Below are 19,700 nucleotides of genomic sequence, written 5' to 3'. Positions count from 1 at the left end.
TTATAGGGTTGTTGGGTTGTTTTTGTTTTGTTTTGTTTGTTTTTTTTGCAGTCTCGCAGGCTTGACTTACAGTGACTTGACAATAATGAATGGATTTACTGACACCGTAACCTTCCAGTTACATAAGAGTTGTCTATCCAGGCTGTAAACTAACCGTGCAGCGGCCAACAGCACCCATATGACAGCTTTCTGCAGGGACTCTTTCTTCATTGTGGCCTTTCTGGTTAAGATTATTGACTCATACCTCAGGAGGACAGTTGATGTACTTCCAGGGCTGAGCAGGCTCTAAAAGCAGCCTAGTGACTTCCATATGATGTGAAATCTGTGCTAATAGTCTAAGCCAGCTGTGTGAATCAGTCGCTCATGTTTCCTTGTCTGTTGGCATGACCAGAGACTATGGTGACCCTATATAGCCGATGGAACTCAGGGTGAGAGCAACCTGGAGTCTCCCACTCCGTATGTTTGTATTATACCCAGTGGTTTGCTAATTCTGGAGCAGCGTGGCATGCATTCAGAGCTGCAGTTTGGACCAGGAGTAGCAGCCAAGCTTATTAACTCCCCTGAGCCCTGACCCATTGGGAAACACACTGCAGAAAAGCTGACATGCTCTATAGGAATTGCCTGAGTTTGTCAGGATGTCACAGCCCAAGTTCAGAGCATGCAGCCTCTCCCTGGACTGGCTGCATTTACAGCCAACATGGTAAATAAGCACAGCATTCCCTGTACTCGCTTTATTAAGGCTTTTCTATTACCAAGAACATCACGCTTCTGTCACCCTTGCAAGTAGAGAGATATCTGTACTACAGGGTGGCTTTACATTCAATTTTGAGTTTGTTTCTTTTTTTTTTTTTTTTTTAAAGGTAAAGTGCTTCTTTGAGCAAATGAGTAACATTCTAATCTGAAAAGAGACACAAGAAATAAATACATAGAGCAACTTTGTTAAATTAAAAAGAAAAAAAAAGATACTAAGTACAGAGGATAGACTAGCACAGCATAGCTGAAGAACCAACTGCCAATTCTGGGGCACAAGGCAATTCCCAAGTCAGTAACTTGATCTTCATGTTTTTTACCACTGCTTGGTCTATTTTCTGTTCAGTGCTTGCAACTTCCATTAACGTTAATGAGTATGCATATGTGCCTTGAGGGTAAGAATACTCTCCCTTTGTGGCTTCAAAACTTGTTTATAAATCCCTCCAAAAATCACATTGTGTTCATTGTTGAGTGCAGAAAGCTATTGTAACAGCTATTAGAACCACTGCTTCCATTCCTCTCTTCCTCTTGCCCTCCCCTATCTGAGGGACCAGAAAACAAACATGAAAGGATGAAGTGCTGTAGGAGATGGTACATACAAGTATGCAACTCAGCTTAGGGAGCTGCATGAAAATCAGCTCTCTGCAGAAGGGACAAACTGAAGTCTCAGTAAAAACAAAGAAAACCAAACCCCAAAGCACCAAAATACTACCACTACCATCCCCAAAAGCAAAGCCCTAGAATATCTCAAAGCTCTTAAATACTAGAGATAAGACAAAAATCTTTGCTTTGTGCTTTCTACTAGAGAGCAGCTCAGTGGAGCAAGCTGGCCTAAAGACTGTAGACACTGCACCCGTCCCCTTGTCACTGGGACACCAGGGCAGACCTCTGGAGTCACATGCAGAAGCTAAGGACCAACTCCACTTCACTGCACTGACATTAGGGTATGTGCCTTCTGTCTCTGGCATTTGACTTTTCCCTCAATTTCCAGCTCATTTCTCCCACTGTGCGCAGTTTAAGGTCAAGCCTCACAGTTTGGAAGAGATAGATTACACTGTGCAAAAAATAACATGTAATGCAGCTCTGAGATCAAGAATGAGATGAGTGTATGGGCAAGAAGACAGGCAAGAAGATATGCTTCACATATGGCTGAATACTGGCTTGCACTATCCCTGCATAGCCCACAGCCACACGGTGACACCCTGCATGGCCAGCCATGGTGATGCCCAGCCCTCGCTGAAAGGGAGCCCGAATTCCTGCCTTCCGCTTCCTGGGCACGGGCTGGCAGGCCTGGCAGGAGGAGGGAGACAAGCAGGCAGTGCAGGAGCAGTGACATCTGAAACCACCAGAGCTCACCAGTCAGTCCCTTTATGTTTTTGTTAGGTCTCAACAGGGCTCTGTAGTGATATTTCTTCCTTTAGCAGGCATGGATAAAAAGATGCAGGAGATCTGGCTGTAAGGAAGGGTACGACATGGTCCTAGCAGAGGGTACAACTTCAAAATCCACGTTAAATACATGATTAGCTAATGTAAAAAATAAAAGGAAAACAGCACCTTTTTAAGACAGTGAAAGCTCTAAAGCTCTTCCATTGAAGTTCTGTTTAATGAGAGTAGCAAAAGTTCAAGTTTACAAGGCAGAGACACCAATCTAGTTGACAGAAAACTAGATTTATGAGAGAGACCAGCTGGACTACAACCCCAGTTACAGTTACTGTAATTGCTTTTCTCCGGAGGATAATTTTCCCTACAAGTTGCCCACTTTCAGAGATTGCTGAGCAACAGAGGCTTGCTTTGCATGGACTCAGAAAGCAGCAAGAACACCATCTCCTTCCACATCAGGTACTCAGCAGGAAAGCCCTAAACGAATTGAATGGGTTCCAGAGCTGGGATCCCTGCAGTATTTTCAGTTATCAGACCTAAACCCGCCACGGTCTCTAGCAGGAACAGAATTACAACAGCAAACAGCATTTTCAAAATCTGGCTCTGAGATTTAATGGACATTTGTGTGCAGGTTTATGTGTACATGCAAGCACACACAACTGGCATTTACATTACATGTATAGTAATATACACACGTAATATAAATGTATATTGTGTATACATAGATTACATTACATTTTATGTGCGTGTATTTTTATTTATATGTTAGGTAGACGCCGTCCAGATTACTAAACAAGTTCAGAAAATTTTAACAGAAAATATTTATAAAATGCAACTCATTTATTTTCATTCATTTAGCTGTTGCAGTAGGTCTGGAAACCTTTGATGCGATTGTTGCTGGTCCACAAGAAAAGCCATCACCTGAGGTTGGTTACATTCATCAATCAGGCTGTTTTATGATTTCCTTTTTCTATAAGTGGAGGCACTGGAAGTACATCAAGTAGTTAAACTGCATTTTCTCATTAAAAAGCCTCTCAGGATCAAGATTAGACCTGCCTTACTTGCTGAAATACGTTATTTAAAATTATGTTATCTAAAAATTCAGTTCACTTCTCGCTTCCAATGTGTGATATAAGGGGCACAGTCTGCTGTTCCTACCAGGGATTGAAAACCCTGCCTACGTTTCTAAAAACAACTTTCTAGAAATCTGTCTCAGAGAAGAAACGCATTTGGTGGAAGGCTCTCAGTGGGTGTATATGGGAGGCAGCCGGAAAAGTAAAAAAGGAACAGTGAATTTTAAGAGAAGGCACAGAAGCATCTGTGGCATCACACCAACAGAAACGAAGTCAAGTGAAGGAGAATCAGGCCTTCACTTTGGAGATTGCTCTTGCAGATACAGCCAAGGTAGGCTCGGTGAAACAACACAAACAGAAGTGTTGCCGCACTACTGCATAATGAGACGGGGTCAACAGGTGTCATCACTTTCATCATGACATCATTTGCCTGGGGGTAGTGACGCCCTACAGAGGGATCTGGACAGGCTGGAGAGCTGGGCTGGAGCCAATGGGATGAGTTTCAACAAGGCCAAATGCCGGGTCCTGCACTTCGGCCACAACAACCCCAGGCGACGCTACAGGCTTGGGGCGGTGTGGCTGGAGGACTGCGTAGAGGAAATGGACCTGGGGGTATTGATTGATGCTCGGCTGAACATGAGCCGACAGTGTGCCCAGGTGGCCAAGAAGGCCAATGGCATCCTGGCTTGCATCAGAAACAGTGTTGCAAGCAGGAGCAGAGAGGTGATTGTTCCCCTATATTCAGCACTCGTCAGGCCGCACCTCGAGTACTGTGTCCAGTTTTGGGCCCCTCACTGCAAGAAAGATATTGAGGCCCTGGAACGTGTTCAAAGAAGGGCAACGAAGCTGGTGAGGGGTCTGGAGCACAGGCCATATGAGGAGAGGCTGAAGGAGCTGGGAATGTTCAGCCTGGAGAAGAGGAGGCTCAGGGGAGACCTCATTGCTCTCTATAACTTCCTGAAGGGAGGTTGTAGTGAGCTGGGGGTCGGCCTCTTCTCTCGTGTCATTAGTGATAGGACCAGGGGGAATGGTTTCAAGCTACGCCAGGGGAAATTCAGGCTGGACATGAGGAAGTATTACTTTTCAGAAAGGGTGGTCAGGCACTGGAATGGACTGCCCAGGGAGGTGGTGGAATCACCGACCCTGGGGGTGTTCAAGGAAAGACTGGATGTTGCGTTGAGGGACATGGTTTAGTAGGAGCTATTGGGAATAGGTGAACGGTTGGACTGGGTGATCTTTTAGGTCTTTTCCAACCTTAGTGATTCTATGATTCTATGATTCTATGATCACAACTTAAAAGATCTCCACACTCCCACAAATATGGAAGCAAGAGCATTTATAGAAAAGTTTTTAGAGCCTCTGTGTCTGTTACAGATGTTACTTGTGTTTCAGGAAGAAAAGATCTTTCAAGCTCACAACCAAATTTTTCCTGCACCTTATTTGTGCAGTGAAGTCAGACTCATATTCAAACACAATCTCCTGTTATGATGGATGTTATGATGTGATGGATTCAGAATTTTGACTTTACTACAATTGGGAAAAGAATAAAAGTTACCATCAGCAACTGCTTTTGTTGGTATGAGCTTGGATCACTATCAAAAAGCTGAATAGAAATGAATGGTGAGGGTTGTCCCCGGTTGCCTAGGAAATGCAGCAAATTCTTTTTGAAAGTAGCCACCGGGCCAGAAAGTAGATATTATAGTTTGAATTATTCTGCACTGCCATAAAAAATGAGTGTGCAACAATTTCTCCACAACTTCTTTGTATTGATTCTACAATAGTTGATGGAGAAACAATGGAGTTTTTCATTATTGTTTTCCCACAGTTTCTGGAAAGAGCTGTAGATGTTTAGCCTGGAAATGCTGTAAGCATATGCAAATGCGTGAGAAAAACATATGCATGTACAAGTATTTATGTACAACACAGGCAAAAGTAACTAAAATTCAAATCTGCATCTTCTTGGACTTTAGCACCCAAAAACCTCCCTAGGAGAGTATGAAAAGCATTTTAGAAGCCCAGCCTGCTCATCCAAACACAAATACTCTAACATCTCTGGCTGTATCTCAAAATCTAAAGTTGTATTTCTTTCTTCAAAAAAAATCCTACCGTCTGATTTCAATACAACACTTTCAATACAACACTTTGGTGAAACCCCCCACGTTTGCCATGAATTAAAAAGACAAAATGGGCAGATGTTCTGAACACAGGAGTATAACAGTATGATTACAGGGTTCTGTCAGTTCAAAATCTCCAGAAACAACTTCATGATAATCCAAAGGTGCCCACAGCTGTAAGATATATAAACTAGCAGGATGAATAGAATTCAGGTAGCATATTAAGCATTGCAGAGTTTCTCAATACTCCATGAAGGCATTCAGTTACACTAAAAAGATAACATTTATGTATTATCTTCCATGACAGTGATAAATTATTATTCATTCACCAGTTCTTTCCAGAGTTCTCACTATGAATATTCATCTCTTGATGTTAGAGCCCATTTTATACTGCTTTCACTGCAAAATAAGCTTCCTTTAGCCTCTGTGATTCTTGTGCAGTTTCAGGGAGAAAAACCAGTAATAAATACTGAAGAACTATAAACATACTTGAAAATGCAGTATTTTTTAGACTAGCTTTTGAGCAACTTTAGGGTACCTACTCTTCATAGCCTATTAAACCAAGAAGTTTGTGTCATGTGTTCTGTTTTGTATTAAATGAAAGACTTTAAATACTATCCAATACGAGATATTAAATCTGTTTGTGGCACAAACCTGAATAGTTTCTATGTAAGCTTTAGTCCCACATAGTTCAATTGTTTTTATAAAGGTCAGCTACTTAATGCTTAAGATTTTTCTTGTTAGTCTGATCAATGGAGTTAGTGTAGTGGTAGTGAGAGGATAATATGATATGCAAAATAACTGCCAACTGCAGTACTGTTCAGCATGTGTTCATCCTTGTAAGCATAGACAAACATGCTACCAGCTGAAATCCACATTCCTTTGCATCTTATCACCAATGACCTTACGATTTAGATTTACTTAGAAGGGGTTGCAGCATATGCATAACTAAGCAGTATTTCAGGCCACAGCAACAAACAAAAGGGATGTTCGCCAAGAGCCTGACATACTGCACAGGATGTCAAAAGTGATATCTAACGCTGCAACAAGAAAGACCAGCACCACCAAAAACACTTGTCCCTAAGGTTGCTCCTTACAGTTCACACTGTGAAACAGTCATCCTGATATTTCCTAGCAGGAAGTACAGCTGGTCCTACTGCCACACAAAATGCATTTCCAGCATGAAAGAAAGGAAGAAGATCCCTATGCAGTTAGTTCATCTGCAGTAATTCAGAGCAAGGAAGGGATAGCCCTTTACTTTTTTGTTGAGGAAGATCCTCTCCAAACCATTAGTTTGCACAGTGCTAGTAATCATGGTGGTAAGTCCTCAGCTGGTGTGCAAGTGACATTATTCTATATACCATCTGACAGCAATATCTTCTTCACTCCACTCTGAATGCATTCAACTAATACCCTAATTGTATAAAAAAGGCTAGCGTAAGTGGTATGATTCTGTAAGAAATGTTACAAGTTGGCCATTGCCCATTGGTCTAAAACCTGGAGAACAATGACGCAGGATATTTGTGCTGGTACAAGAGAGACATACAATACCTAAACATAAGAGCAACTAATTTTAACACGAGTCTATGAAAACTTTCTTCTAAAGAATTATAGTGTTTACCTTCAGTCCTGTCCGGTAGTTTCCCACTCTTACTTGTTGTTCCAGTGTTGACTGTTTCAGATGAGGTGCTCAATTTGGTGTTGGGATCTCGCTTAGGTTTTGGTGGTGGCTGCTTCCGAGAGCTGCTACTTTCATCATCGGTTCCTCCAACAGAATGAAGAGATTGGGATCTTACGGCAAAGCCACTGGAACAAGGATGTGGCAGTCTGTCCTGAGGAGCAGGCATTGTCATAAATCCCATGCGGAAATGCTTCCCCACGTAGCTTCCTTCATTTCCTCTCACTACTTCTCCACCTATGCTGTAAGAGAAAATACACACACAAGTAAATAATCCAGCTTTGTCTCAGCTTTACCTAAAACCAGGGCCTCAGTTTGCCCTGCATTGAGCAGACTCTACTTTTTGCCTTGTAAACAAGCTATACATTTTCTTTAAACCAAGATGACTACCAGAATGTAGTAATGAGTTTTTTCAACACAAATTGCCAACAAGTGAAATGTAGATAGACTGCTATGCACTCACTCCAAATTTTACAATAAGAAATTGAGAAAGGCTTTTGTCCAGGTTTCATAGCATTGTAATTTGAAATTGCCCACAGAGCAAAACTCAAACATCAGAACTCTAAATGTGACATGAGTTTGCCAGTAGGGCAAAGAATGCTACTCTAGAAATGCAACATTGTGCATTGATTTGCACTCATCTTTGACTACAGACACACATAAATATCTTGGGAAATATGGCTCTTTGGGCCTAATCAATCATTCCCCTTCAGACTAAAGAACATTTAGAGAAAGAAATGCTGTAGAACTTACTCTGGGACATAGAAAACTGAAAATTAACACATGAACCTGCAACATGAGACCCATCACACTAGTAAGGTGCAAATGTAGATGATGAAAAGGTAATGAGCTGTGGCATTGCAGGAAAAAAATAACCTCCAAATATTCAGAAATACGGGTAAAGAAGAAGGAAAGTTCAGCTGAAACAGGCACTGTCATTTCAAGTACTACACTCTTTTGGGGATGGCAGCACTGAGAACCTGGCATTATTTCTGCTATGCTCATACATGCTTATCAGTTCTGAAACACAGTTCTTACTGATGCTTATACTGCTAACCTTCAGCACATTACAATTAAGACCATTCAGTGACCATGTAAAGAAACCCAGTAATACACACAGGTCAACACAGCCTCGTTTGCAAGGAGGTTTGAAATGGTACCACTGCAGGAGCGTAGAGATGGCAGTATGAGAACAGTAAAGTCTCAGAACGCCCTAATTACCTCCTGTTTCCCCTTCACCCAGAATGAAGCTGTGAACAGGGTCAGTCTGCTCCTCTGTACGTTTCCTGCCTGATGTTGCCCAGGGCTGGTGTAATTTATTTTGGGCTGAAAACATCTTCTCTAAAAGACAAGCACATTTCTCACCAGTTCTTTTGAAGAGTGAATAAGGTCACTTCATTCCCTGATACTGCCCCTAGCAGATGGTAAATCTTCGTCTTCTTTGTAGGTTATGTACAGACTGTTGTACCCAGTTGTAGTAAAGCATCAGATTGGCACTGTGCAATGCATAATTTTGTGTATGGTAAAGCAAAATCTTTATTATTTTACTGAAGTTTCTGCATTTTTATTTTAGGTGCTGTTAATAGAGAGATCTGCTTTCTAAATTGGTACCAACTGTACAGTTCTGAATAAAGATGCATCCAGAGGTACTGACACATTTCCACACGCACACACACAAACCTCCTACACACATGCATGCTACATGTACACACACACTGGTCCATGTTCAAAACCAAGTTATTACCAAATCCTAATTGGCCGCAGTTCCATGGGGATTTGCAGCCAGAAAGATCAAAAGGTAGAACTCATTAATTTGAAGATTAATAAAAAACCTGCAGCCAGTTTTAGTGATTAACTATGCCTCTACTAATCTTTCATAAATGGTTCTGAAAATAATATAATCCTCTAACACTAGACTACAAAAAGTGCCTGCCACAGTATTTAAAGAAGATTACTATCCAAACATGCTGAAGAACACAGGTAGGGAGTCTGCTTCCTTCCTTAGGTCCATTGTATAAATCACTTTTAGCAAACAAAATTTCAGTTTACCATGTACCTGACATTACAATCCTTACCATGTTCCTCTATTTACTGAGTGCATTTACTGCACTTCTGCATGAAGGTTCTTAGCTTACACATTATAGGGCAGATCCTGTTCTGGATGCACTTACAGATGTCACAGTGCAGTAAAAGGTTTGAGTCTTCTAACAGTGCACAGAACAGTACTTATACTAAGCTTTTTTTTTTCTTTCTTTTTTTTTTTTTTTAATCCAAACTTGCATCTTATCTTCTATTCCAGAAATAAAAACGCACCATCTCAAAAACAATTAAATCATGTCTTCTCTTGTTCCTTTCCACCTTTTTTTTTTTTTTTTTTTTTTTTTAACTCTTTACCAAACTCTTTTTGACATCACAGGTAAAATCCTGCCTCTCTTGCTCACTACACTTGAGAATAAACAGCATGTAGCCAGAGAGAGATGGCAGGGACAGATGGGAACAGATCTTGCTCTTCTGCTCCATGGCCAAAGTAGATCTGGCCTTACTCTTCTGTAGCATCTGCTAAGCAACTGGACAAAGATAGAAGAACACAATTTCCCTCTTTTCAGACACATTTAAAGACAGTCCATTTCTCTTGCTAAAGCTAAAAATTGGGCATGGTAAACTCCAAGCTGAAGAAGAGAAGCCCTTGATTCTCAGTCCTGAGCCCTGCTCATTGACCAGGACCCCAAAAGCTCAGGTTTGTTACTTATGCAGGAGATGATGCCTGAATGTCAAGCAGTGGGTGTTTTCTAGCACAATTTGACTAGTAAGCACAACTATAATACCAAGTCCTTTTATCAGTTGCACAGATTGAATTCTACCACGCTGAAAAGAATGGAGTTCCTCCAGGCTCATGCCCAGAGTACAAGTACAATAGCAGAAAGGCACAAATCAAATGCTGCATCCCTTGCCTTCTTGCAGCAGCACGCTACAATTCAATTTGGATTTGTGCAGTGCAGCTTTACAATGCACAGTGCTGCTGATGGTACAGCATGAAACCAGACAGTGCTAAAGGATTTATATCTACACTCCTCCTGCCTGCAACCACAGGAGCTGGCTGGAGCTGGTGTATGCTCCACTACTCCACAACAGGCTGAAAAAGATTTATATGCACCTTGTTGCTTAAATGACTACGGAGACAGCCAGGGAAAATAATTGCAGAGATGATCTCACTCCATTATTTCTGACAGGAAAGAGCCTGGGTTCCTCATTGTACTGATAATGGGTACTATCTCATTTCAAAACTGTATTATGTGAGTTGCTGCAAGTATTAAACAGTTTATTAATATACATGGAAATACAGATTCAGATTATTCCTCTGGGAAGTTTCAATTTGAACTTGGCTAGGTTCAACTGCTTCTCTGACAAAAAATTATGTATAGCATTCAAATAAGTTAAAAATGCAACAGTCTTCTGTCTACAACAAAAGATGGCTTAAATAATATCAAAATTAATCATGTGATCATTTATGTTACTCAAGTAAAGTGGACTTTGTGCTGAAAATGCATCTTGGAATATGCCTAGGTCTAGAGACTGCAGCTGCAGTAGATGGAATAAAAGGGCAGCATGGAGAAGTTGTCTCCAGTCAGCACTAACAAAAGTGTTCTTGAAGCAGTTTTTTTTGAAGAACACAGTGCATGGCTTTCCCAGTGCCTCACTAACAAGACCCTTGTAGACCACCGAGTGCTGCCAGCTTCCCATCCCTCAGGATGGAAATGATATATTATAACAAATATCAAAACAGTTGAACCTACCTTCAATTGTTACTGGTGTATTTTAGTTTCCATTTCTAAAACACAAACAAGCTCCAGTGGATGAATTTTGAGTCTTTTTGCACCTCTAAAATATGTTTTAATTGTCACCTGTGACTTCTGAGCTCAGAAATGAGCTAGAATAAAACCATACTGAAGTTGCTGTTCACACCTGCACTATCAGCCTGCCTGCATGTAAGCTGCAAATGTCACAGTTCTAGATACATTACAGTTCAGCCTACTGCGCTCCGCTGCATCAAGCAGAAACTGGAGCACTGAACAAAGTAAAATATGGAAGAACTTGAGCTGTGCAGGTTTTTGAACAACTACAGAGGCTTCTGCATTATTCATTTTAGTACATAACACAAGGGGGTAAGTTACAGATGATGGCTAAGCATAAACAAACACAGAAAAAGCACTCCAAATGGACATAGCATTAAAAAGGTCTTAGCCACCCTGCTTTGCCATGAGTCATAGCGATCCTATCAACTTGGAAACTTTCAAATTAGTTAAAACATAAGAAAAACTTGTCATCACATTTCTGAAAAGTACATGGCAAGGAAAAAGCATGCAGAGACTGCCTGCCTTAGCCAGTGTGGTCTTCTTAATTTGCATTGTTCCTACTTAGCATTGCAAATAATGGTTTTACTTTGAATGATTTTACTGTGAAGTTTCTTTACTTGATCCAGGCAGAAATGGAATTAATTCTTGAAAAACAAATGAATAGTTAAGCGAAAATTTGTTTTCCCAGGTTTTGCTTTCTTAACAGCAAACAATGTAGAATATTAAATCCCTCAGTCTAGTAGGAGAATTCTTGGGAATACCTATGTCCTGAAAAACAAGAATACCCTGGAGCTACATTTTCTTCCCAGCCATCTACTTTCCACTGTTCTTATTATTCATCCAGAAATTCTCTTATCAGTTTGCACTTACAAAGGATTAGTTTCATTCCTCAGGCACCAAGAACCCCCTGGTATTTTCCATTATCTTTATGTGGGTTTCCATTTTTCTTCCCATGCTCCTTACCTAAGACTTTCTGAGTTTTTATCCACAAGTTCAAAAATGGAACTACAGCTGAGTATGACTTGAATTCCTAAACAGGAGGAAAAGTACTCTGGCATAGCATCTTTGAAGGCACTTTTGTCCTTTCTGTACTCTGATTCCCCAAAGCTGGGGACCACAGTAGGTCACCTTTCCTTCTCTGTGTTGAAGTTCCAGAGAAGCAACAACAGCTGCTTGCTCACTCTTCTTCCAAGCAAGTAGGAAGAACACTAGTTTGTTATCCAGGGGTAAATGAGCTAGGGACTCTCTGCAAGCTCCTCTGCAGAAATGAGAACTGTGAGTTACAAGGCAAATTGTGCAAGTGGATGGCCAAGTTTCTTCCTGCCAGAGAGACGCCTGTCCATGAAGTACCACTCTGACATGGCAAACCCCTAATTCATCAGAGATGCTCTCTGACCAGAGAGAAACCACAAACAAAAAAAGAAAAACAAAACAAACAAACGAACAAAAAAACCAACCCCACACCTACAATGCTGTAGGAAGATTTTTATAACTCTATCGTGAAAATGACTAACAAACAGCAAAAATATAAAAGGAATAAAAATACTTAAGAACCATATATGAGCTGGCTTGACTGAGCAAACAGCAGTTCATCATTCATTGCCTCTAGCTTTTTTTGGGTTAAGAGAATATCTGCTGTTATTTTGGACTCTTTTTTAACCACTTCCTTTCTCTCACACCAGTGAACAGGCAGATCCTCTGCTCATATCAAATGTTCTGCGTATGGAGAACTGAAATGGCTTTGAAATGTCTATTCCCCATCAGAATAAATTATACACGCATATACCAAGGATGACACATTTTACTTTGTATCTGAGAAGCACTTTCAAGATTAGCATAAATTATATTTGTAAATTAGAGGTTGGATGCCAAAAAACAGAAGATATACTATTTTTATCCCCCAAACATGATTTCAGCAGACCATGAAATGTAATACTGAAGAAAGAAGGGCAGGATCACAATCACGGATTTAGGAACCGCATTGCATGTACAGTTCTACAGGAAGCTGCACCATTTTTTATGACAGAAATTAAACATAGAAACAAATCGCACATATTTCTCCTGTTTGGTTTTTTTTTTTTTTTTTTTTTTAAGAATCACATTTCAGAGGCTTCATTTCTTGTTTCAAAGGAGTTTATGTACATTATTTTTCCTGCGTTACTTTGCTGAAAGACTCCAAATGACTCACAGTGAACTAACATCAGGATCCAGAGGATAATGCATACTACCATCACTTTGAGATACAGGCTACAGTGTAAATGAATCATGACAGAGGTCAAATTTAGAGTCCTTTCATGCACCTGGAAGAATATTGGCAGTGAGTAAATGACGTGTCTGTGCACATTAAACATCTCTGCTCTACCACACGCTTTTGCTTTTGAGATAAGAGATAAGAGATCAGGGGCTGCTTAAGGAGTCAGGCCTCTCAGGACACAGAATGCATTACTGCTCTCTAATAAACTTTATTCTTCTATCATACCTGTCAAACCCAAGGTCCAAACTTTGATCTTGCAAACGTGCCACAAGCTGATACTCCCTCAGTGCACCTGCACTGCTGCACTGCGATATCTCGGAAGCCTTGCAGAAACTGCTTGCAGTCTGCTAATCTGCTCAAAGTACTGCTTGCAGAGCCCACCCAGGCTGTTCAACACCAGATTATTTCCAGGAAATCATTTATCCGAGTAGAAATCCCAGCAGGACCTGCAGCGCGGTGCACAGGGCCCTCCCCTGACGCTTCTTGGCAGGCTGCAGCCCTCCCCCATCTCCCCACTGCCCTCAGGGCTGCACTGGGAGGGGAAGCAGGCGCTGGGGGAACTGCCAAGAGACAGTTCTGTGTCCCAAGCCCTGCACAAGGGCTGATAAGAGCAAAACTAACCAAGACTGTTCACAGCCTCCGGACAGTCAAACAACCCCAGAAGCCAAGAAGCCTCACTACAAATGGCAGTCTGTTATCTTACAGGTTGCCTGTTTTTACAACACAGAAGGTTGGGGAAGGGAGCAATGGCTGGAATTCTGAAAAAATGCTTCAGATGAAATACAGATAAATAAAACAGAGCACGCTACTTCTACAACAAATGCATCATCATTCAGTAAGCATGGAATAACTGAGTAGTAAGGGCTCCTCAAATATGGAGTACTTAGTGGAACCGTATTTCATGAGTGACCAGAAGTGCTGGTACTACTTACAGCCTCTACTGGCATTTTCTCTGTCCGTATCATGCAGTCTCTCAAACAGGGGCTGACGTTGGGCTGAGCAACTGGAGTGCACTGTGGTTTCCCTCTCAGCACCAGCACCCGCTGCAGGCCCCCAGGCTCCGTCCCCACACAGAGCGAATGGTAAATAATGCATGTGAAAAGGGCTGAAAGCTGTGAAACCAGGGGATGGTTTTCAGGCATGAGTGAAAAGCACTCTGCTTTTATATGACTACAGATATTTTTAATTTAGTTAATTTTGCATGGGAAATGCACAGATAAAAGCCAGTACATGAAAGCTCACATGCTCACAGTCACCTAGAATTGGACACGAACCATATGCAATGCTTAAACTGAGTGCAAATGCATGTTCATGTTAATGGAGTGGGGTTTTTCATACTGTTAAAAATGGGTGGAGCTAGAATAAAGCTGAGTTTTTGTCACATTCAGTGGCAAACCACATGCTGCAGACTCCATAATGCCTGAGCAACTGTGGCTTAGGAACTATTTCAGTAAGATGAGAATAAATCAACGTAGAAAAAAGTTTCTTTGAGTTTCTGTAATAAAACATTTCTTTGGATTTGGGTAAGGTATGATGGAAGAAAAATGACTAAAGAGTAAAAAAAAGATTAAATGAATGAATGAAATGTACTGATGCTCTATGAACAGTGATCTGTAAACCAAGTGCACATCAGCTGTGCTCTGCCTGCCAAGGTATTACTCAGTGCTTAGCCCTAACTTGATTCAGACTTATTTCAAACAGTAGGGGTACAGTTACTCTTCTGAGTATCTCTGGGAAATACCACTCTACTTTCTTTTAAAAATCCAAGCTCAGATACAAGCAAATTTAAGTTTTAAGTGCTTCCTATAGCCTCCAGCCTCACAAAGAAAGGAATCAAATCCTGACCTGGCAGGAAAGGAAGAATTTTTAGTTTTAGTTTGGAGGAAAACCCTTCACAAATGTCACTTCAGTGTGACTCTTAGCAAAACAGAGAAATAATTTGTTTATTTATTTTTAAAGCCCACTACTGACCTGGAACTTCATTATTCACGTAACTCTTCAATAATGTTGTTATTTGTACATCGTGGTTCCAAAATAATCTCTGGCCTTACTCTCTCAGTTATTTTATAAATGCCAGATAAGCAGGTAAGCAAGAGAGCAGGGAGTAGTTCTCATTTGCACAGTCATACAGTAGGGATGGGATGTCACAAGGATGCAGACTTCACTGGGGGACACTTTTATGCTACTGCTTGTCTTCTGGCAGCTCACCACTCCAGATCTGTCACATTCATATGGGGCAACTTTGCTCCCAGATATTTCAGCACAAGGTAAAATTCTGGGATTTGCATTCTCTGGAACAGGCATATATCCACATTTTTCAGGTACGATGTTATGTAGTACTTCCATAGATATTCTGCACCAGTTTGCAGTTACTACAAAAGCATCAACATATTAGCAATTTAAATGAGACTAAATCCATTCTAATTTACAAATTGTATCTTGACATTTTTTATTTAAAAGGAATGCATAGTTTAAGATCCTACAAATGAGAACAATGCTCACTTGGGTACTTTCCCCACTGAACTGGTCTCCAAGTACAGGGAACGCTGCAGCTTATCCCACCCTAGCTACATAAACTTTCTGCTGGACACATCACAGCTTACTGCTTCAGATGCTGATACATAAAACCCTTTTTTTGCCTTTGGAACAGCCCTGTTGGAGCCTTCTGACTTGAATTTACAGCCAGCTTTATTAACCTTATGGTACCAAAGATATTGCATCTCCATTCTTCCTCACATTTGGAGAGAAGGTTTCAGTACGTTTGCCAATCATCTCTGTTATTTAAACAGTCATCATCAGTATCTGTCTGCACCTTACCAAATGAAATAGACTTTAAAAGCTAAGCACATTTTTTGGAAGTATGATAAAATCAGGAAACAGGAAAAAAAAATACTTCCACACAGACTTATAGACAGCTCTCTGTTCTTCTTCTTCCCTGGACAGCCTCAATCTGGTTATAAAACTACTTGAAATCTTGTACATCAGTATTGACAGTTCTCAGCATCAAAGACTGGAGAGGCTTGTTTTCTAAGAAACAAAAATCCCATTGAAAGTATCTCTGCTTATGTCACTTTTTATCTGTAACAAAGTGACCATTATTGTCAGATCAGAATATTAATGTGCTTCATACCTAGATTTAGAAATAATACCAGGAAAAAATATACTTCAGTGTCTTGATGGACGTTAGGTACTTAGACAGGGTTGTCAGAAGCTGGTTATTTGTTCAGAGAAATAAATAAAAAAGGACAATACAATGACAGAAACACAGTTTCTTTAATATTACATGTCAGAGTGTGTGAAAAACGAGTTTAATGTGCATATTGGTGGCTGCTACCCAGTGATTTCAGTTAGCTCATTGGAAAAGCAGTATAAAAGCACTTCTTATCCTATGTGCACACATCCCCAGTCTGCTCCTGAACTGCATCCATCCAGACTTGGGTCTTCAAGTATGTTAGTTGCATGTCCATGCACTTCTCTATGAAATCACAGACAATGGTCCAAATGCAAAGAACAGAGGTTGTTTCCTCCCCTACCCACAGAGAGTGCTAATGGGACAGATTGAGAGTATTCTACTAGACTATTATAATGTCTCTGTGTAAGTGCCAACCTGCACTTACATACAACAGAACATAAGTGACAACCAGCCACAATAAATGCTACCAATAACCTGCCAAAGCTGCCAAAAATCACAATATACTGATTTTCATCACTCACAGAATTACTTTTGCAAATGGGGATGTTCAGCTCATTACTGTTTATTGATTACTGCCACCTTTTCTTTTTTCTTTGCAGGAGCAGCTTTGTGCCAAATAGTAGAGCAAGAATTGATACGGAAGGAAGTTAAAATCTAAGTGCTCCTTTAGTGGCATATTTACATTGCTCAAGGGATCATCAGGACAGCTTATGAAGCTGCAGCCAAATTATATTTTGCTGTCGATACTGAAAACACTTTCCAAGCTGTAAAAATCTGCATGGTTATTTTTAAGGAGTTAAAATATTAAAAACTCATGTAACCTTCAGGAAACGGGCATTCATAAATAAGCAGGAAACCTGGTAGCACAGCTCTCTGCATGAAGGGTGATCATCTCAATGCTCTTCATACCACAGATATAAATATGTATATATAAAATATACCTTTATTTCTCCATTGTTCACTCTCAGAAATATTTGAGTTTGTAAGAAACAGCTCTTTCTGTGCACTGAGGTGATGAGCTATGGCTGCTTTGGTTACACAAAGCTAGAGTTACAGAAAATGGAAAACCAGAATAATGAGCTGCTACTTTTCTCTGCACTACTAATTACTGTTAGAATTTGCCAATCAGCTGGTAGGAAATTTTAGTGAATGTACAATTCTAGGTCATATAAACCCCTCTGAAAAGTCTTCAATCTAGACATTTTAATCCTGACATAGTATGAACTGCTTTTTATTTCTCTTCGCTGTACTGTATGCAGGAGCATACTTGGAAACAAACTTAATTTGGGAAAAGGCTCAGAGACATCAAGCACTGTAGCCCAAATCAGTCAGCAGACTAGACAGAGCTAAAGGACATCCCTGTGTGTCTATCAATCCAGCTCTGTTTTTTATTTACTTACTTTCTTTAAAAATTAAAAAAAAATAAAAAAGGCCATTTTTCCTATACATAATACTTCATGCCTCTTTCCATGTCCTGCCACCCAATGCCCGGACAGTGACTGTGATGCTGAAGCTCACTGCTCTCAAACATCTTGACCATTATGTATGTTCTTGGATTAAATAGACTCTCAAGTCCTGCTCACAGCTCACGGTCATGCATCTTTTACTATGCACTGCCACCCACTTACTGAATGCAGTAAGTAAAGAGGTGCTCATTCCTAGAAAGGATCAGCTGAAACAGACATCATGTGCACTTCTGTGCACCTGTCCTGGGAACTGCTCTTTAGGTTTCCTGGAACAGTATGCAGAAGGCTTAGCACTTCTGGAGAGGACCAGCTTTTTATTCTGGTATCTAGAAACTCTATGGACTTATTCTTTCACTCAGTAAGTGAAAGATAACCTCTGCAGAAAAACACTTATTGGTGCCTACTTGTTTAGCCATAGATTCGTTGCTTTATAACAAAAGCAAGTGGTTAAAGAGGTAGGAAAACAGAAGCACAGTTACAGTATTGTAGCTCTGCAAAGTGCCCTTGCAAATAAATGTGAAGACAGACAGCACATATCATACCTGTGTTTCTGAGTTTATATGGTGGTTTGTGTTTTCAAGTCTTCCTTTACATCCTTTAGTAGCAGACACTCCTAATATCAGAGTCAGAGCTCTTTTGTATCTTGCTATAGGATTCTGAGAGGGCAAATCAAGCCCTGAGAACTGTGAAGCTTTACACAAAAAACTCAGGAAATCAAAACTGGAGCTTGGTAGATGTGATACAAGCTAAACTTTTTAATCTATCTTTTGATATTAAAAGCAGTTCGTACTTCACAGGTGTATCTAGTAAATCTCTAGGACAGCTTTGGTTCAAGACCAAGCTCAACTTCAGGAGGTCGCATGAAAGAGTTATATCCAGCAAAGAAATTACAGCCCAGGGAGAGAACATTTCCTGCTGTGCAAGTGAGAAAACTGGGTCGTCTAATGGAGTTTCTCCAAAGCCAGTGTCTGTAATTCTTGAACTGAGGATAAAAAATGCAAATGATCATCTTTTATCACACATATGAGTTATTTAGGCATATGCTTATTAATCTGTGTTTATTACCCTTCAAGCTGAATAGAGAAACAATTAGATCCTTTTTTAGCAGTAGTATTACGGGGCATGCAGATATATAACTGATTTACAGAGTATGACAGGCAATCAATGTGCGTCAGAGAAAGCCTACATCAGCAAAGAGACATGTTAAAGCTGCATTTGAATTTTCTTTTTTAGGACTGAACAGATGATGGCTTTCTTCACATTCTGAACACAATGGGACTGGGAAATAACCTGAATTTCAGGCTTGGAGAAAATATATTGCTTCAAATTAGAGGAAAATGAACAGTACAAAATTCAGTCTTCTCTTTCAATAGAATACAGTAGTGCATACCAGATAAAGGAAAGCCAGACATATCCCAAAATCTGTCATTAGACCTTTCCACTTGCACACGCCACAAGCAGTCTGTAGGAATGACAGCTAGAAATCAACTGCTTTCCTACATTTTCCTCTCACATGACATATACATTAATTGCAGCTGATGAACTAAAATAGAAATTCCATTTATTTATTTATCTGTTATTTTCAGTGACTAAACAAAACAGGAATACAGCCAGGAAATGAAAGGCTGAATTCCTGTATTAATGTTGAGGAGCAATGAGAGCAGATAAAGATCCTGTTTCAAAGACATCAATATTACTTCCACAAAAGGTTTACATCAGTTGTCAGAATAAGAACTGACTGCCTATTTCAGCTAGGAAGCATCTGAATGCAAAGTCACGAGGCTACCAAAGAGGCAAGCTTATAGGAGGCAAATGTCTAAGCTCATCAAATCAGTGGCATCTTACTTTTGAAACCAGAGGGCTGAATTCAACCTAATGCCTCAAGCTTGAAAAAAGCATTACAAAACCAGTAACCTGAGCAGGCTATGTTCCCAGTTC

At 40.4% G+C, this 19,700-nt stretch overlaps 1 protein-coding gene across 1 annotated transcript in view; it reads right to left on the bottom strand.

Annotated features, from left to right (window-relative positions):
• The window catches only part of NYAP2 (neuronal tyrosine-phosphorylated phosphoinositide-3-kinase adaptor 2), a gene marked incomplete at its 3' end in the record, with an annotated part of 119,286 nt that overhangs the window by 63,415 nt on the left and 36,171 nt on the right, over positions 1 to 19,700 (bottom strand). The window contains exon 2 of the mRNA XM_079539871.1: positions 6,939 to 7,237. Within this exon, the coding sequence (XP_079395997.1) occupies positions 6,939 to 7,237 (299 nt within the window). The remainder of the gene's footprint in view (positions 1 to 6,938; positions 7,238 to 19,700) is intronic.

The sequence above is a fragment of the Tetrao urogallus genome (assembly GCF_951394365.1).
Source record: "Tetrao urogallus genome assembly, chromosome: 9".
NCBI lineage: Eukaryota > Metazoa > Chordata > Aves > Galliformes > Phasianidae > Tetrao > Tetrao urogallus.
This window is presented reverse-complemented; position numbering and strand designations above follow the sequence as displayed.